The following is a 14,139-nucleotide window of genomic DNA, read 5'->3' on the forward strand; positions in this document are numbered from 1 at the left end:
TTGTTGTGGTTGGCAAGACAACCGTTCCAGGTGACAGTCCCGTCGGTTATCCAGCTTATAACCCCCTCCTCTCAATGCAACTTCTCTGTGAGTATTTCATTGTGAAAAATACTTTTCCATAGTGCGTTTTACCCCATCTGTTAAATAACCCAGCTGTTTTAATTGGTGGGAAAACATTTCCTAAGCTGCGTTAATTTCTTCCTTGCGGCACTTTCCGTTTTTTAAAAAACTTTTTTCCCCCTTTCCCAGCAAAAGAAAGCCGATAGTTACCACCCAGTCCAGATAAAATCGGAGACCGCAGCCTGATTTTTTTTTTTTTTTTAAATGATCTTCATTCCCTCTGCATTTCTTCAGCAGGTTTGTTTTTATAGATCCCAATCGGACGTTCCCTTCTTGGTGATCCCACTGCCCCAGGTGTTGTGTTGCGGGACGCCTCTATCCCCCCCGCGCTCACTTCTCAGCTCCCTCTCCGCGCAGGAAGAGCTCGAGACCAACGGAAGGGCACGTGCGGTCTGACCAAGGGTTGGGCCAGCAGCTCGAGCTCTGTTGCGGGCACTGCCGCACCTTACGGAGCCAGAGCGACTGCCGCGTGGGAGGCGCTCGAGCGAGGAGGGGGATGGCGGAGGTGAAGGGCGTTGCTCAGAGTGGGTGAGTATGACCGTTCAATCTGACCAAAGTCAAAAGCTCGTCTGTATACGTCGCACGGGGGGGGGAAAAAACGACCACAGAAAGCGTAAACGGGGTCAATTACAATAGGACCGACCTGTAGCTGTCACGGTCACCTTACTCGATGCTAAATCGCACACTCCCATCTGTTAGAAACAATTCGTTAGATTTTGGGGGTGGGCTGGAATTTAAATGTTTCACTTACCGTTTAGAATCAGAGGTGGGGATAGCTTTGCTTCAACCAATGGTTTGACTGGGTGGTCTTCTTGCTTACATGGTCTCCAGCAGCTCTGCGGTATCTCGCTCTAGTGTCCATTCTTCGTGCGTAAACCGGGATAGTGTGTCAATAGACTATTCATCTGTGAGGGCATCGCAACTAATTCTTGCGCCCCTAACAAGCCAATACAACAGGAGTCACGGGGATGCAATCAGGAATGGGCAATCCCAAAGAGCAGAGGTAATTATGGTAGTTCTTGCTGAGGTCCAATTGACTGTGCAGAGATCAAACCTGAGAGCTTCTTGATCTGTATGGCTCAGTACTGCACTATATTTACTGCAATATTTAGTCTCTCAGCCATCAGGAGATCTCTTTCACAGGATATGTTAAAGAGGAACTTATGGGGAAGGAAAGCTGTTCAAAGCATTCTCTGTTTTATAGGACATCATTTTAGGTAATTGCTTTGACTTTTTTATTATTGCTGCTATGGAGACTCCTGAATAGCTTGCAGAACAGCTTCATTGAAATAAGCAAGGGCATAACTGGGCCTCAAATTGCTCCAGATTCACCCCACTGTGGAACATATGTTACAGATGGAGAAATGCACAAGGATTGAAATTATGATTTCCGGGGTGGGGTAAGATGACTCCAGAGTATTGTGAAAAGGGTGAGTATTCAAATAGAAACATAGAAGATAGGAGCAGGAGTAGGCCATTTGGCCCCTCGAGCCTGCTCTGCCATTCAATGAGATCATGGCTGATCATCCAAATTCAGTACCCTGTCCCTGCCTTCTCTCCATATCCCTTGATCCCTTTAGCCTTAAGAAATATATCTAACTCCTTCTTGAATATATTTAATGAATTGGCCTCTACTGCCTTCTGTGGTAGAGAATTCCACAGGTACACCACTCTCTGGGTGAAGAAATTCCTCCTCATCTCTGTCCTAAATGGCTTACCCCTTATCCTTAGACTGTGACCCCTGGTTCTGGACTCCCCGGCCATCGGGAACATCCTTCCTGCATCTAGTCTGTCTAGTCCTGTTAGAATTTTATAAGTTTCAATGGGATCCCATCTCATTCTTCTAAACTCCAGCGAGTATATGCCCAATCGACCCAATCTCTCCTCATACGTCATTCCTGCCATCCCAGGTATCAGCCTGGTGAATCTTCGCTGCACTCCCTCCATGGCAAGAACATCCTTCCTCAGATAAGGTGACCAAAACGGCACACAATACTCAAGATGTGGTCTTACCAAGGCCCTGTACAACTGCAGCAAGACATCCTTTTTCCTGTACTCGAACCCTCTCGCTACGAAGGCCAACATACCATTTGCCTTCTTAACTGCCTGCTGCACCTGCATGCTTACCTTCAGCGACTGGTGCACAAGGACACCCAGATCTCGTTGCACTTCCCCTTCTCCCAATCTATTGCCATTCAGATAATAATCTGCCTTCCTGTTTTTGACACCCAAGTGGATAAAATCACATTCATCCACGTTATATTGCATCTGCCTTGCTTCTGCCCAATCACCCAACCTGTCCAAATCATACTGGAGTTTCTCTGCATCCTCATCACAGCACACACGCCCACCCAGCTTTGTGTCATCTGCAAACTTGGAGATATTACATCTAGTTCCCTCATCTAGATCATTAATATATATTGTGACTAGCTGGGGTCTAAGGACCGATCCCTGCGGTACCCCACTAGTTACTGCCTGCCACTTGGAAAAAGACCCGTTTATTCCAACTCTTTGCTTTCTGTCTGCCAACCAGTTCTCTATCCAAGTCAATACCTTGCCCCAATCCCATGTGCCTTAACTTTACACGCTAATCTCTTATGCGGGACCTTATCGAAAGCCTTCTGAAAGTCTAAATACACCACATCCACTGGTTCTCCCTTATCTATTTTACCAGTTACCTCCTCAAAAAATTCCAGTAGGTTAGTCAAGCACGATTTACCTTTTGTAAATCCATGTTGACTTTGTCCGATCCTGTCACTGTTTTCCAACTGCTCTGCTATTACATCTTTTATAATGGACTCTAGCATTTTCCCCACTACCGATGTCAGGCTTACCAGTCTATAATTCCCTGTTTTCTCTCTACCACCTTTTTTGAATAGTGGGGTAACATTAGCTACCCTCCAATCCATGGGTACTGTTCCAGAGTCTATTGAATTTTGGAAGATGACCAGCAATGCATCTATTATTTCTAGGGCCACTTCCTTAAGAACCCTAGGATGTAGATTATCAGGCCCTGGGGATTTATCGGCCTTCAATCCCGTCAATTTCCCTAACACCATTTCCCTACAAATAACAACAAAAACAGCAACAACTTGCATTTATGTAGCATGGTTTAACGTCTCATCCGAAAGATGACGCCTCTGACAGTGCAGCACTCCCTCAGTAATGCACTTGAGTATCAGTCGAGATTTTGTGCTCAAGTCTCTGGAATGAGACCTGAACCCACAACCTTCTAACACGGAGGCAAGAGTGCTACCCACTGAGCCACAGCTGATACACCATGTTCGCAAATATTTGGACTCTAGGGGAATCAAGGGATATGGGGATCAGGTGGGAAAGTGTAGTTGAGATCGAAGATCAGCCATGATCTTATTGATCAGCCATGATCTTATTGAATGGCAGAGCAGGCTCGAGGGGCTGTATGGCCTACTCCTGCTCCTAATTGATATGTTCTTTAAAGTAGGGAAACTTCACAAAGCGCTTCAGAGGCATAATGAAAAAATGATAGAGGCCAAATCCAAAGAGAAGATATTAGGAAGGGTGAACAAAAACTTGGTTAAAGAGTGGGTTTTAAGGAGGCTATTAGAGGAGAAGAGGGAGGTGGTGTTGCATAGGGGTTAATGGAGGGAATTCCAGACTGCGGGGCCTAGGCAACTGAAGGCACAACTGCCAATTGTGGGGCAAAGTGAGGGGGAGAACCAAAGAAGCCGAATCAGAGCAGCGGAGAGTTCGCAAGCGGATTTATAGGAAGATAGGAACAGAACTAGACCATTCAACCTCTCAAGTGTATTCCGTCTTTCAGTTAGCTTATGACTGACCTGTACCCCCAACTTCATTTACCTGCCTTTGCTCATATCCCTTGAGCCCTGTTCCTGGGACTAGGGACAGGGTCACTGGCAAGGCTTGGAAGCTAAGCAGAGCCAGGCCTGGTTAGTACCTGGAGGGGTGACCATCAGGGAAGACCAGGTGCAGAAGGTCACGGAAGGAGCCCCGAGGAGGGGCGGTTGGTGAGAAGGTCACGGAAGGAGCCCCGGGAGGGGCAGCTGGTGAGCAGGCCCGGGCGTTGGGCTGAAGATTGTTGGACAGGAGGAATGGTGGAAATGGAATGGCGGCACGCACAGACGCAGCGGCTTTGCTTCTCCCAGGACGGTGCTATTTACGTTTAATGTTATTTGTACTGGACTCATGGGAGCTTGCAAGATCACATTTCGTTGTTCATGTACTTGTGCATTGTACAATGACAATAAAGTTGAATTATTATTATTATTATTATCCTTATTTAACAAAAATCTATTGATCTCAGTCTTGAAAGTTTCAATTGACCCAGCATCCACAGCCTTTTAGTGGAAGCTAGTTCCAGATTTTTACTACCCTTTGTGTGAAGAACTGCTTCCTGATTTCACTCCTGGATGGCCTGGCTCATATTTTAAGATTACGACTCCTTGTTCTGGATTCCCTCATTAGAGGAAATAGCTTCGATGTATCTATCCTATCAAATCCCTTTATCATTTTAAGCACCTCAATTAGATCACTCCTCAACTTTCTAAACTCAGGTTTATGCAACCAGTCCTCATAATTTAATTCTTTAAGCCCTGGTATGATTTTAGTGAATCTGCGCTGTGCCCCCTTCAAGGCCAATATATCTTTCCTGAAGTTCGGTGCCCAAAACTGAATGCAGTATTCCAGATGGGATCTGACCAAGGTTTGTACAACTGAAGTATCACTTTTGTATTCCAGTCCCCTTGAACATAAGAATTAAGAGCAGGAGTAGGCCATATTGCCCTTCGAGCCTGCTCCGCCATTCAATAAGATTGTCTGATCTTCGACCTCAAATCCACGTTCCTGCCCAATCCCCATATCCCTTGATTCCCCATAGAGTCCAAAAATCTATTGATTTCAGCCGTAAATATACTCAACAATTCAGCATCCACAGCTCTTTGGGGTAGAGAATTCCAAAGATTCACAACCCTCTGAGTGAAGAAATTCCTCCTCCTCTCAATCTTAAATGGCCGACCCCTTATACTGAGACTATGACTCATGGTTCTAGACTCTCCAGCCAGGCGAGGCAACCTCTCGGTATCTACCCTGTCAATCCCTCTCAGAACCTTGTATGTTTCAATGAGATCACCTCTCATTCTTCTAAATTCCAGAGTGTAGGCCCAATCTACTCAATCCTCTCAACCAGTGGCTCAGTTCGTAGCACCCTTGCCTGGTGAGTCAGAAGGTTGTGGGTTCAAGTCCCATGCCAGAGACTTGAGCACAATAAATCTAGGCTGACACTCCAGTGCAGTACTGAGGGAGTGCTGCACTGTCAGAGCTGCCGTCTTTCAGATGAGACGTAAAAGCTCCCATGGCACTCTTTGAAGAAGAGCAGGTGAGTTAGCCCTGGTATTCTGGCCAATATTTATCCCTAAACCAACATAACCAAAACAGATTATCTGGTCATTATTACATTGCTGTTTGTGGGATCTTGCTGAGCCACCTATCCTACATTGCAACAGTTACTACACTTCAAAAAATACTTCATTGGCTGTAAAGTGCTTTGGAACACCTGGTGGTCATGAAAGGCGCTATATAAATGCAAGTATTTTTTTAACCCTCTCATACCAGGAATCAATCTAGTGAACCTTTGTTGCACCGCTTCTAAGGTAAGTATATCCTTCCTCAGATAAGGAGACCAAAACTGTGCACAGTACTCCAGGTGTGGTCTCACCAAAGCTCTGTACAATTGTAGCAAGACTTCCTTACACTTGTACTCCAACCCCCTTGCAATAAAAGCCAACATGCATTTGCCTTGCTAATTGCTTGCTGTACCTGCATGCTAACTCTGTTTCCTGTATGAGGACACCTAAATCTCTCTGAACACCAACATTTAACAGTTTCTCACCATTTAAAAAATATTCTGTTTTTCTATTCTTCATACCAAAGTGAATAACCTCACATTTCCCCACATTATATTCCATCTTCCACCTTATTGCCCACTCACTTATCCTGTCTATATCCCTTTGCAGGCTCTTTGTGTCCTCCTCGCAGCTTACTTTCCTACCTAGCTTTGAGATAAACCCAACATTCCATTAGTCTTTTTTGATTACTTTTTGTACCTGTGCACTAGCTTTTAATGATTTGTGCTTATTGGACATCCAAATTTCTTTGCTCCTCCATGTCTCATATCATTATGAAAATATTCCAATTTGCTCTTCCTGGAAATCCAAACACTTCCCCACATTGAACTCCATCTGCCACAGTTTTGCCCACTCACTTAGCCTGCCTATGGCCCTTTGAATCTTCCTGCTCCCATCTACACAACTTACTATGCCTCCTAACTTAGTGTCATCTGCAAACTTGAATATACAGCCCTCTATTCCTTCATCCAAGTCATTGATATATGTGGTGAAAAGCTGAGTTCCCAGTACAGGTTCTTGGGATCACCACTTGTCATATCCCGCCAATCAGAGAACATTCCCTTTATCCCCATTTTGTTTCTCACCTACCAACAAATAACACCCACGTCACAAGGTTACCTCCGATTCTATGCACTTTAATTTTTTTATTATTCATTCATGGGATGTGGGTGTCGCTGGCATTTAATGCCCATCCCTAATGGCTCTTGAGAAGGTGGTGGTGAGCTGCCGCCTTGAACCGCTGCAGTCCGTGTGGTGAAGGAATTCCCACAGTGCTATTAAGGAGGGAGTTCCAGGATTTTGATCCAGCCACGATGAAAGAACGGTGATATATTTCCAAGTCAGGATGGTGTGTGACTTGGAGAAGAACTTGGGAGGTGATGGTGTTCCCATGCCAAGGAGCAGTGGTTAGACTCTGTCTTGTTGGAGATAGTCATTGCCTGGCACTTGTGTGGTGCGAATTTTACTTGCCACATCAGCCCAAGCCTGAATGTCATCCAGGTCTTGCTGCATGCGAGCATGGACTGCTTCATTATCTGAGGAGTTGCGAATGGAACTGAACACTGTGCAATCATCAGTGTACCTCCACACTTCTGACCTTATGATGGAGGGAAGGTCATTGATGGAGCAACTGAAGATGGTTGGGCCTAGGACACGGCCCTGAGGAACTCTTGCAGTGATGTCCAGGGGCTGAGGTGATTGACCTCCAACAACCACAACCTCCTTGATGCCACACTCAGTCAAATGCTGCCTTAATGTCAAGGGCAGTCACTCTCCCCTCACCCCTGGAATTCAGCTCTTTTGTCCATTTTTTTAAAAGTTCATTTATGGGATGTGGGCGTCGCTGGCAAGGCCAGCATTTATTGCCCATCCCTAATTGCCCTTGAGCAGGTGGTGAGCCGCCGCCTTGAACCACTGCAGTCCGTATGGTGAAGGTACTCCCACAATGCTATTAGGTAGGGAGTTCCCTGACTTTGACCCAGCCACGATGAAAGAACGGTGATATATTTCCAAGTCAGGATGGTGTGTGACTTGGAGTGGAACTTGGAGGTAGTGGCGTTCTCATGCGCCTGCTGCCCTTGTCCTTCTAGGTGGAAGAGATCGCGGGTTTGGGAGGTGCTGCCGAAGAAGCCTTGGTGAGTTGCTGCAGTGCAGCTTGTAGCTGGTTCACACTGCAGCCACGGTATGCCGGTGGTGGAGGGAGCGAATGTTTAAGGTGGTGGATGGGGTGCCAATCAAGTGGGCTGCTTTGTCCTGGATGGTGTCGAGCTTCTTGAGTGTTGTTGGAGCTGCACTCATCCAGGCAAGTGGAGAGTATTCCATCACACTCCTTACTTGTGCCTTGTAGATGGTGGAAAGGCTTTGGGGAGTCAGGAGGTGAGACACTCGCAGCCAGAATACCTTTTGTCTTTTGTCCATGTTTGGACCAAGGCTGTAATGTGGCCTGGAGCCGAGTGGTCCTGGCGTAACCTAAACTGAGCGTTGGTGAGTAAGTGCCACTTGATAGCACTATCGACGACACCTTCCATTGCTTTGCTGATGATTCAGAGTAGATTGATGTGGTGGTAATTGGCCAGATTGGATTTGTCCTGCTTTTTGAGGACAGGATCTACCTGGGCAGTTTTTCACATTGTCGGGTAGAATCCAGTGCTGTAGCTGTACTGGAACAGCTTGGTAGAGGTGCGGCTAGTTCTGGAGCAGAAGTCTTCAGCATGACAGCCGGGATGTTGTCTGGGCCTATTGCCTTTGCTGTATCCATTGCACTCAACCGTTTCTTGATATCACGTGGGGTGAATCGAGTTGGCTGATGACTGGCATCTGTGATGGTGGGGACCAATGTTCCCTCTAATTAATTTTTGTACTGAGCAGGCCACAAACTCCTTTGAGCGTGACCTTTTTGTCTGTGGGCAACTTTTACAACAACAACCACTTAAAAGCATATATACAGTACTGTCATATTGCCACCCCACCATCTCAAATCACTATTTACTACATTGCCAAGTTTTGTATCATCTGCATACTTCAAAATTGTACTTCCTATACCCAAATCCAAGTCATTTATATATAACAAGTTAAGCAATGGTCCTAATACCGATCCCTGGGAGACCCCACTGCATACTTCTTTCCAGTCAGAAAAAAATCAATTCACCACTACTCTCTGCCTCCTATCCCTTAGCCAATTACGTACCCAAGTTACCCCCGTCCCTTTAATACCACGTGCTTCTATTTTCTGAATAAGTCTGTTATGTGGCACTTCATCAAATGCCTTTTGAAAGTCCATATATACATTTACTATACTACACTACCTCCATCAACCCTCTGTTACTTCATCAACCAGGTTAGTCAGACACGATTTGCCTTTAACAAATCTGTGCTGGCTGCCCCTTATTAATCCATCTGAACCACAGGAGCAGATTTAACATCTCATCCCAAAAACAAATAGACTGGATATTGTTGGTGGCAGGAAAACACTTGTTCTGTTCAGTTTTATTATTACACCAGATATTAGCAATAACTTTGTTTCCAACATTTGTTGGGAGATGGTGAGAAACTAAAGCTGGAGTTAACATGCATTCACTGCAAACCTAAACCCATATGAGACTCATGCCTCATGCCTTTAGTACCCTCAATTATCTCTTGGGTTATACCACCACTTTTTCATTGAAGTGCACCCAAAACCAGTTTCCATGGGAGCAAAAGCGCTTCTAGAACTGCGGCCTAATTTAAGATTAAAAAGGTGCTTCCCTCCTCCTCCCACCTCAGCATTGTTCAGCTTTAATCAGATACACATTCACGTCAACATTTCCAGTTCAGGACCGTCTTCTTGTGTTACACATCCATAAGCTCACCTTTGTCTGCATTATGCTGCATGAATTGAACCATGAAACATTAAAAAAATGTTTTGCCTGAAGAGGTTCACCAAGATACTCACTGTCTAGAGACCGGGATAATTAAAAAAAAAAAGTTAACCTAAAAATAAATAAATTCCAACTCACCCCTGGTACCCGAGATACCCCCTCACCCCCAGGGTCTGGAGCGGCCCGGGCTGGGCCCAGTAGGTGTGGGGGTCCCGGGCGGAGCTGCGCTAATGTGGAGCGTGGTTGACAGGAAATGAGCCTGTTGCCAGGCCTGCTCCTTACTGTGCTAGGCTGCTCAGGCTCCTGTAGGCTGTCAGCTGGGCTGCTCCCCTCGCCGCATGACCCCATGGTAACCGAACCGCCAGCTGCTGCCTTCCGGACTCTCGACTCCCACTGGAACTCACCAGGTGTCATTTCCGGGAATGGAACTGCAATGGTGTCAACCACTCGATGGAAAAGGTCCCGCAGCCATCTTTGTGCTGGTCGTTAGAGCCGTTTTTGCGAGTGCCACCAGAGTTGTGAGTGCCACCATATTTAGGCAGGGTGGGGGTCCTGCTCTTTGTTCATGGTTGCATCTATTTGCAACACCAGATTTCTGATTGGTCCCCTTGAAGGACAAGATACACCCAGTTTGTCTGGAATGTGTAATTTGATCCTGCCTGCTGTAGACAACCCTGCAATGTGTAATTTCATCCAGTCTTGCCAGACTACAGAAAGTGGAAGTATCGTTCACCTGCTCTGTGTGTGAGAACAATAATTATCCTCCAATCCAAACAGATGAGATTTGTGTTTAAAACGGACCAATCACTGGATAAACTCCCTTTTCGGCTCATTCGCAAATCATCTGATCAACAGGCAGCCATGGTGTGTGGTTGAGTGCATTGAAACACATGCTTTGTAAACAGGAGACCCGGGGCGCCCCTTCCAGAACTGAGAATTGTGTCCACTTAAAGTGAAACATGAAATATAAAGAGTCTGTAATTTTGGTGGATGGAAAAAGTTAGTTTCCCAAAGGCATTAAATCAGCTCAGGATCCCTGTCCCAAGTTATGATTTTTTTTTCTTTGAAGGGTAGATGAGGTGTGTGTTTTTGATAAACTGCCATTTAGTGACTTCAGTTTGGTTATAAATCCCACAGGAAATAGTGAGAAGCCCTTCAACTTTATTTCTCACTCACTCCCCTTCTCCCTCGATCCTTGGCATGCGCACCTGACGGATAAGCCAATACTGAACATTTTATTTAGAAAGGCGCCAGTGAAGCGGATGAGCTTTGAACCCCTGAAAGCCTTTTTGGCGGGGCAGAATGTTTGCGCAATCCTCCCTCCTTCAAGGCCGAGGCAGTGACTCAACCGATGGCTCTCTGGTTCTGCACTCCATTTGAGGGGAACCTGTAAAATAAACTTGATCTATGTTTCTGATTTAAACTTGAATTCCTCCCTCCCCTGGGCCTGTGGTAATTTAACCAACACTGAAGAGAATCCCAGCGCCCAACCGAGTCCTCAATGAGTGTGCGGATTAAATGAAATTAAATGTCCACCATGGCATGGCGGCTCTGAGTGCCTGGGCTTTAGTTGAACTATTTGCTGGGGATCCCAGGGCCTGCCTTTTCTTGGGCCCGGTTGTTGGGAAAGTGCAGAACCAGAGAGCCACCGGTTGAGTCACTGAAGGAGGGAGGAAACCTTGGGCCACGGAATGTTCACGGTCTTTTGGACACATTGGCGGGGCCTAACCCCAACCTGAGCTCTGGGTAGGGGATTTTAACCAGCTTGGCAATGGGGTTCTGGTTCAGGCCCGGCGCTGGTGTGGAGTCCTTGTTCATGGGGCGTGGAGCTGCATTGCGCAAACATTCTGCCCCACCAAAAAAGGCTTTCAGGGGTTCAAAGCTCGTCCGCTGGATGTGGCTTCACTGGCACCTTTCTAAATAAAATATTCAGTATCGGCTTATCCGTCAGGTGCGCATGCGTGTCTTCAGCATGCGCAGAGATACATAGAACACCATAATCACTCCCACCGCCATCTTTGGCTAGGGCATGGGTGTCGCCATCTTAATGCAGGTGGGAGTTCTGCTTTATGCAGCGCGTATGGTCGCCATCTTTGTCTAGGGCACTCTTTTCCTCCCTTCCCCCCCCCCCCCCAGTTCATTGTGTGGCCTGTGAATTTAAGTGGGTGGGACCTAACAGATCAGTGCACAGCCGTACACCTTACAGGGAATATAGTCCTCAGTGTGAAGACGGGACTGTGTCCTCACAAGGACTGTGCGGCGGTTACTGCTACTAATCTTTGGTGCAGAACCTTATCAAATGCCTTCAGGAAGTCCATATAGACCACATCCACTGATAGTCCCCAATACACCATGGTAGTGACTTCTAGAGGAGGATACATAGACAAGGAATGATGGCATGAATTGATTTAAATGCAAGGATGAGAGTTGGAAGCTTTGGAGCCATAGTAGGTTCATGAGAACTTGTGTGTTGGGTAAGTTGGATTTGATGCAGGATAGGATATAAACAGTAGAATTTTTGGATGTGAAGTTTAGAGTGTGGAAGATGTGAGGCCCGCCAGGTGAGTATTGAAATAGTTAATTTTGGAGGCGACAAAGGCATGGTTGAGGGATACAGCAGCAGATGGGCTGAAGTGGGAGATGGAGTCATTAGCAAGCGTATGGATTGTGGCCGGGGCGAGGTGGGGGGTGGAGTGGGGCATGAGGATGATGGGTTTGGTCTTTCCAATGTTTACAGGAAGAAATTGCAGCTTATCCAAGACTGGATGTTGGACAAGGAGCCTGATGGCACAGAGCCAGAGAAGAAACATAGACATAGAAGATAGGAGTAGGAGTAGGCCATTCGGCCCCTTGAGCCTGTTCCGCCATTTAATGAGATCATGGCTGCTCATCCAAATTTAGTACCCTGTCCCTGCTTTCTCCCCATATCCCTTGATCCCTTTAGCCTTAACAAATATATCTAACTCCTTCTTGAATATATTTAATGAATTGGCCTCAACTGCCTTGTGCGGTAGAGAATTCCACAGGTTCACCACTCTCTGGGTGAAGAAATTCCTCCTCATCTCAGTCCTAAATGGCTTACCCCTTATCCTTAGACTGTGATCCCTGGTTCTGGACTCCCCTGCATCTAGTCTGTCTAGTCCTGTTAGAATTTTATAAGTTTCAATGAGATCCCCTCTCATTCTTCTAAACTCTTGCGAATATAAGCCTAATTGACCCAATCTCTCCTCATATGTCATTCCTGCCATCCCAGGTATCAGTCTGGTGAATCTTCACTGCACTCTCTCCATGGCAAGAACATCCTTAGATAAGGTGACCAAAACTGCACATAATACTCAAGGTGTGGTCTCACCAAGGCCCTGTACAACTGCAGCAAGACATCCTTGCTCCTGTACTTGAATCCTCTCGCTATGAAGGCCATTTGCCTTCTTAACCGCCTGCTGCACCTGCATGCTTACCTTCAGCGATTGGTGCACAAGGACACCCAGGTCTCATTGCACTTCCCCTTTTCCCAATCTATTGCCGTTCAGATAATAATCTGTCTTCCTGTTTTTGCCACCGAAGTGGATAACCTCGCATTTATCCACATTATACTGCATTTGCCATGCCCAATCACCCAACCTGTCCAAATCATACTGGAGTTTCTCTGCATCCTCCTCACAGCACACACGCCCACCCAGATTTGTGTCGTCTGCAAACTTGGAGATATTACATCTAGTTCCCTCGTCTAGATCATCGCAGTTTCCTTTATTTAAATTCAGGACCCTAGTCTCTGAGTCAACTACTTCACTCTCCATCTTAATGAAGAATTCTATCATATATTATGATCGCTCCTCCCCAAGGGGCCTCGCACAACAAGATTGCTAATTAATCCTTTCTCATTACATAATACCCAGTCTAAGATGGCCTGATCTCTAGTTGGTTCCTCGGCATATTGGTCCAGGAAACCATCCCGTATACACTCTAGGAATTCCTCCTCCACAGTATTGTTACTAATTTGGTTAGCCCAATCTATATGTAGATTAAAGTCACCCATGATAACTGCTGTGCCCTTAGAGAGGTTGAGAGAGGTGGTGGAGAGATAGCTATTGCTACCATGTGATCGGTATGAATGGAACCATGAAAGGGCAGTTCCATTCAGCTGGATAACAAAGGAGAAACATTGGAGGAGGGTGGTTTCCAAGGCTGAGGAAGGATGATGCACCATGGTTACAGTCAGAGAATGTTGTTTATGACTTTGTTTAGGGCTTCTGTGGCAGGGGCTGAAGCATTATTGGAAAGATTCAAACATATTTGCAGGAGAGATGGGCATGAATTGGGAGTTGACAATGCATTTTTAGGGGCTTTGGAGAGGAAAGGGAGGTTGGGGATGGTGAAATAGTTTGCAAGGATGGAATGATTGAGGGTGGGTCTTCTGAAGTTTTGAAAGGGAGAGGGTACCAATTTCAGCTAGCATCAGGGCCTTGAAGGGAAGTTAAGGGTTAGCAGTTCAGTGGGAATGAGGTCACAGAAGCAGAACCATATGAGCTCAGAGAGGGCCCAGGGGAAGTTGGTAGAAAAACTAGAGAGAGACACAAGGGTTCAGAGCTAGGGTGGGAGGTGGGAATTTGACTTGGTGGGCAAGGTGGGAAGCAGCTGAATAGATGGTCCCTCTCTTGGTGACAAAGAAGTCCACAAGCTTCTCATACTAGATGTTAGAAGTGATGGTGGAGGGGGTAGGGAAGAAAGGTTTAAGGCAGCAGTTGGTAGTGGGGGAAAAA

At 46.3% G+C, this 14,139-nt stretch overlaps 1 protein-coding gene across 4 annotated transcripts in view; it reads left to right on the forward strand.

Moving 5' to 3' along the window:
- Nucleotides 1-14: 14 nt before the first annotated feature.
- gra (granulito) overlaps nucleotides 15-14,139 on the forward strand; it is a 242,581-nt gene continuing 228,456 nt past the window's right edge. For 2 of the 4 annotated variants that reach the window (XM_085992691.1, XM_085992696.1), the window contains exon 1: nucleotides 402-648. In XM_085992691.1, the coding sequence (XP_085848817.1) occupies nucleotides 617-648 (32 nt within the window). In that variant the 5' untranslated portion in view covers nucleotides 402-616. Of the gene's footprint in view, nucleotides 88-401; nucleotides 649-14,139 lie in introns of those variants that run through there. The other 2 variants (XM_085992694.1, XM_085992692.1) reach the window with 2 other exon arrangements.

Source organism: Somniosus microcephalus, chromosome 7, assembly GCF_052327205.1.
Source record: "Somniosus microcephalus isolate GS21.2 chromosome 7, FLI_Smic_1.0, whole genome shotgun sequence".
In the NCBI taxonomy this organism is placed as follows: domain Eukaryota; kingdom Metazoa; phylum Chordata; class Chondrichthyes; order Squaliformes; family Somniosidae; genus Somniosus; species Somniosus microcephalus.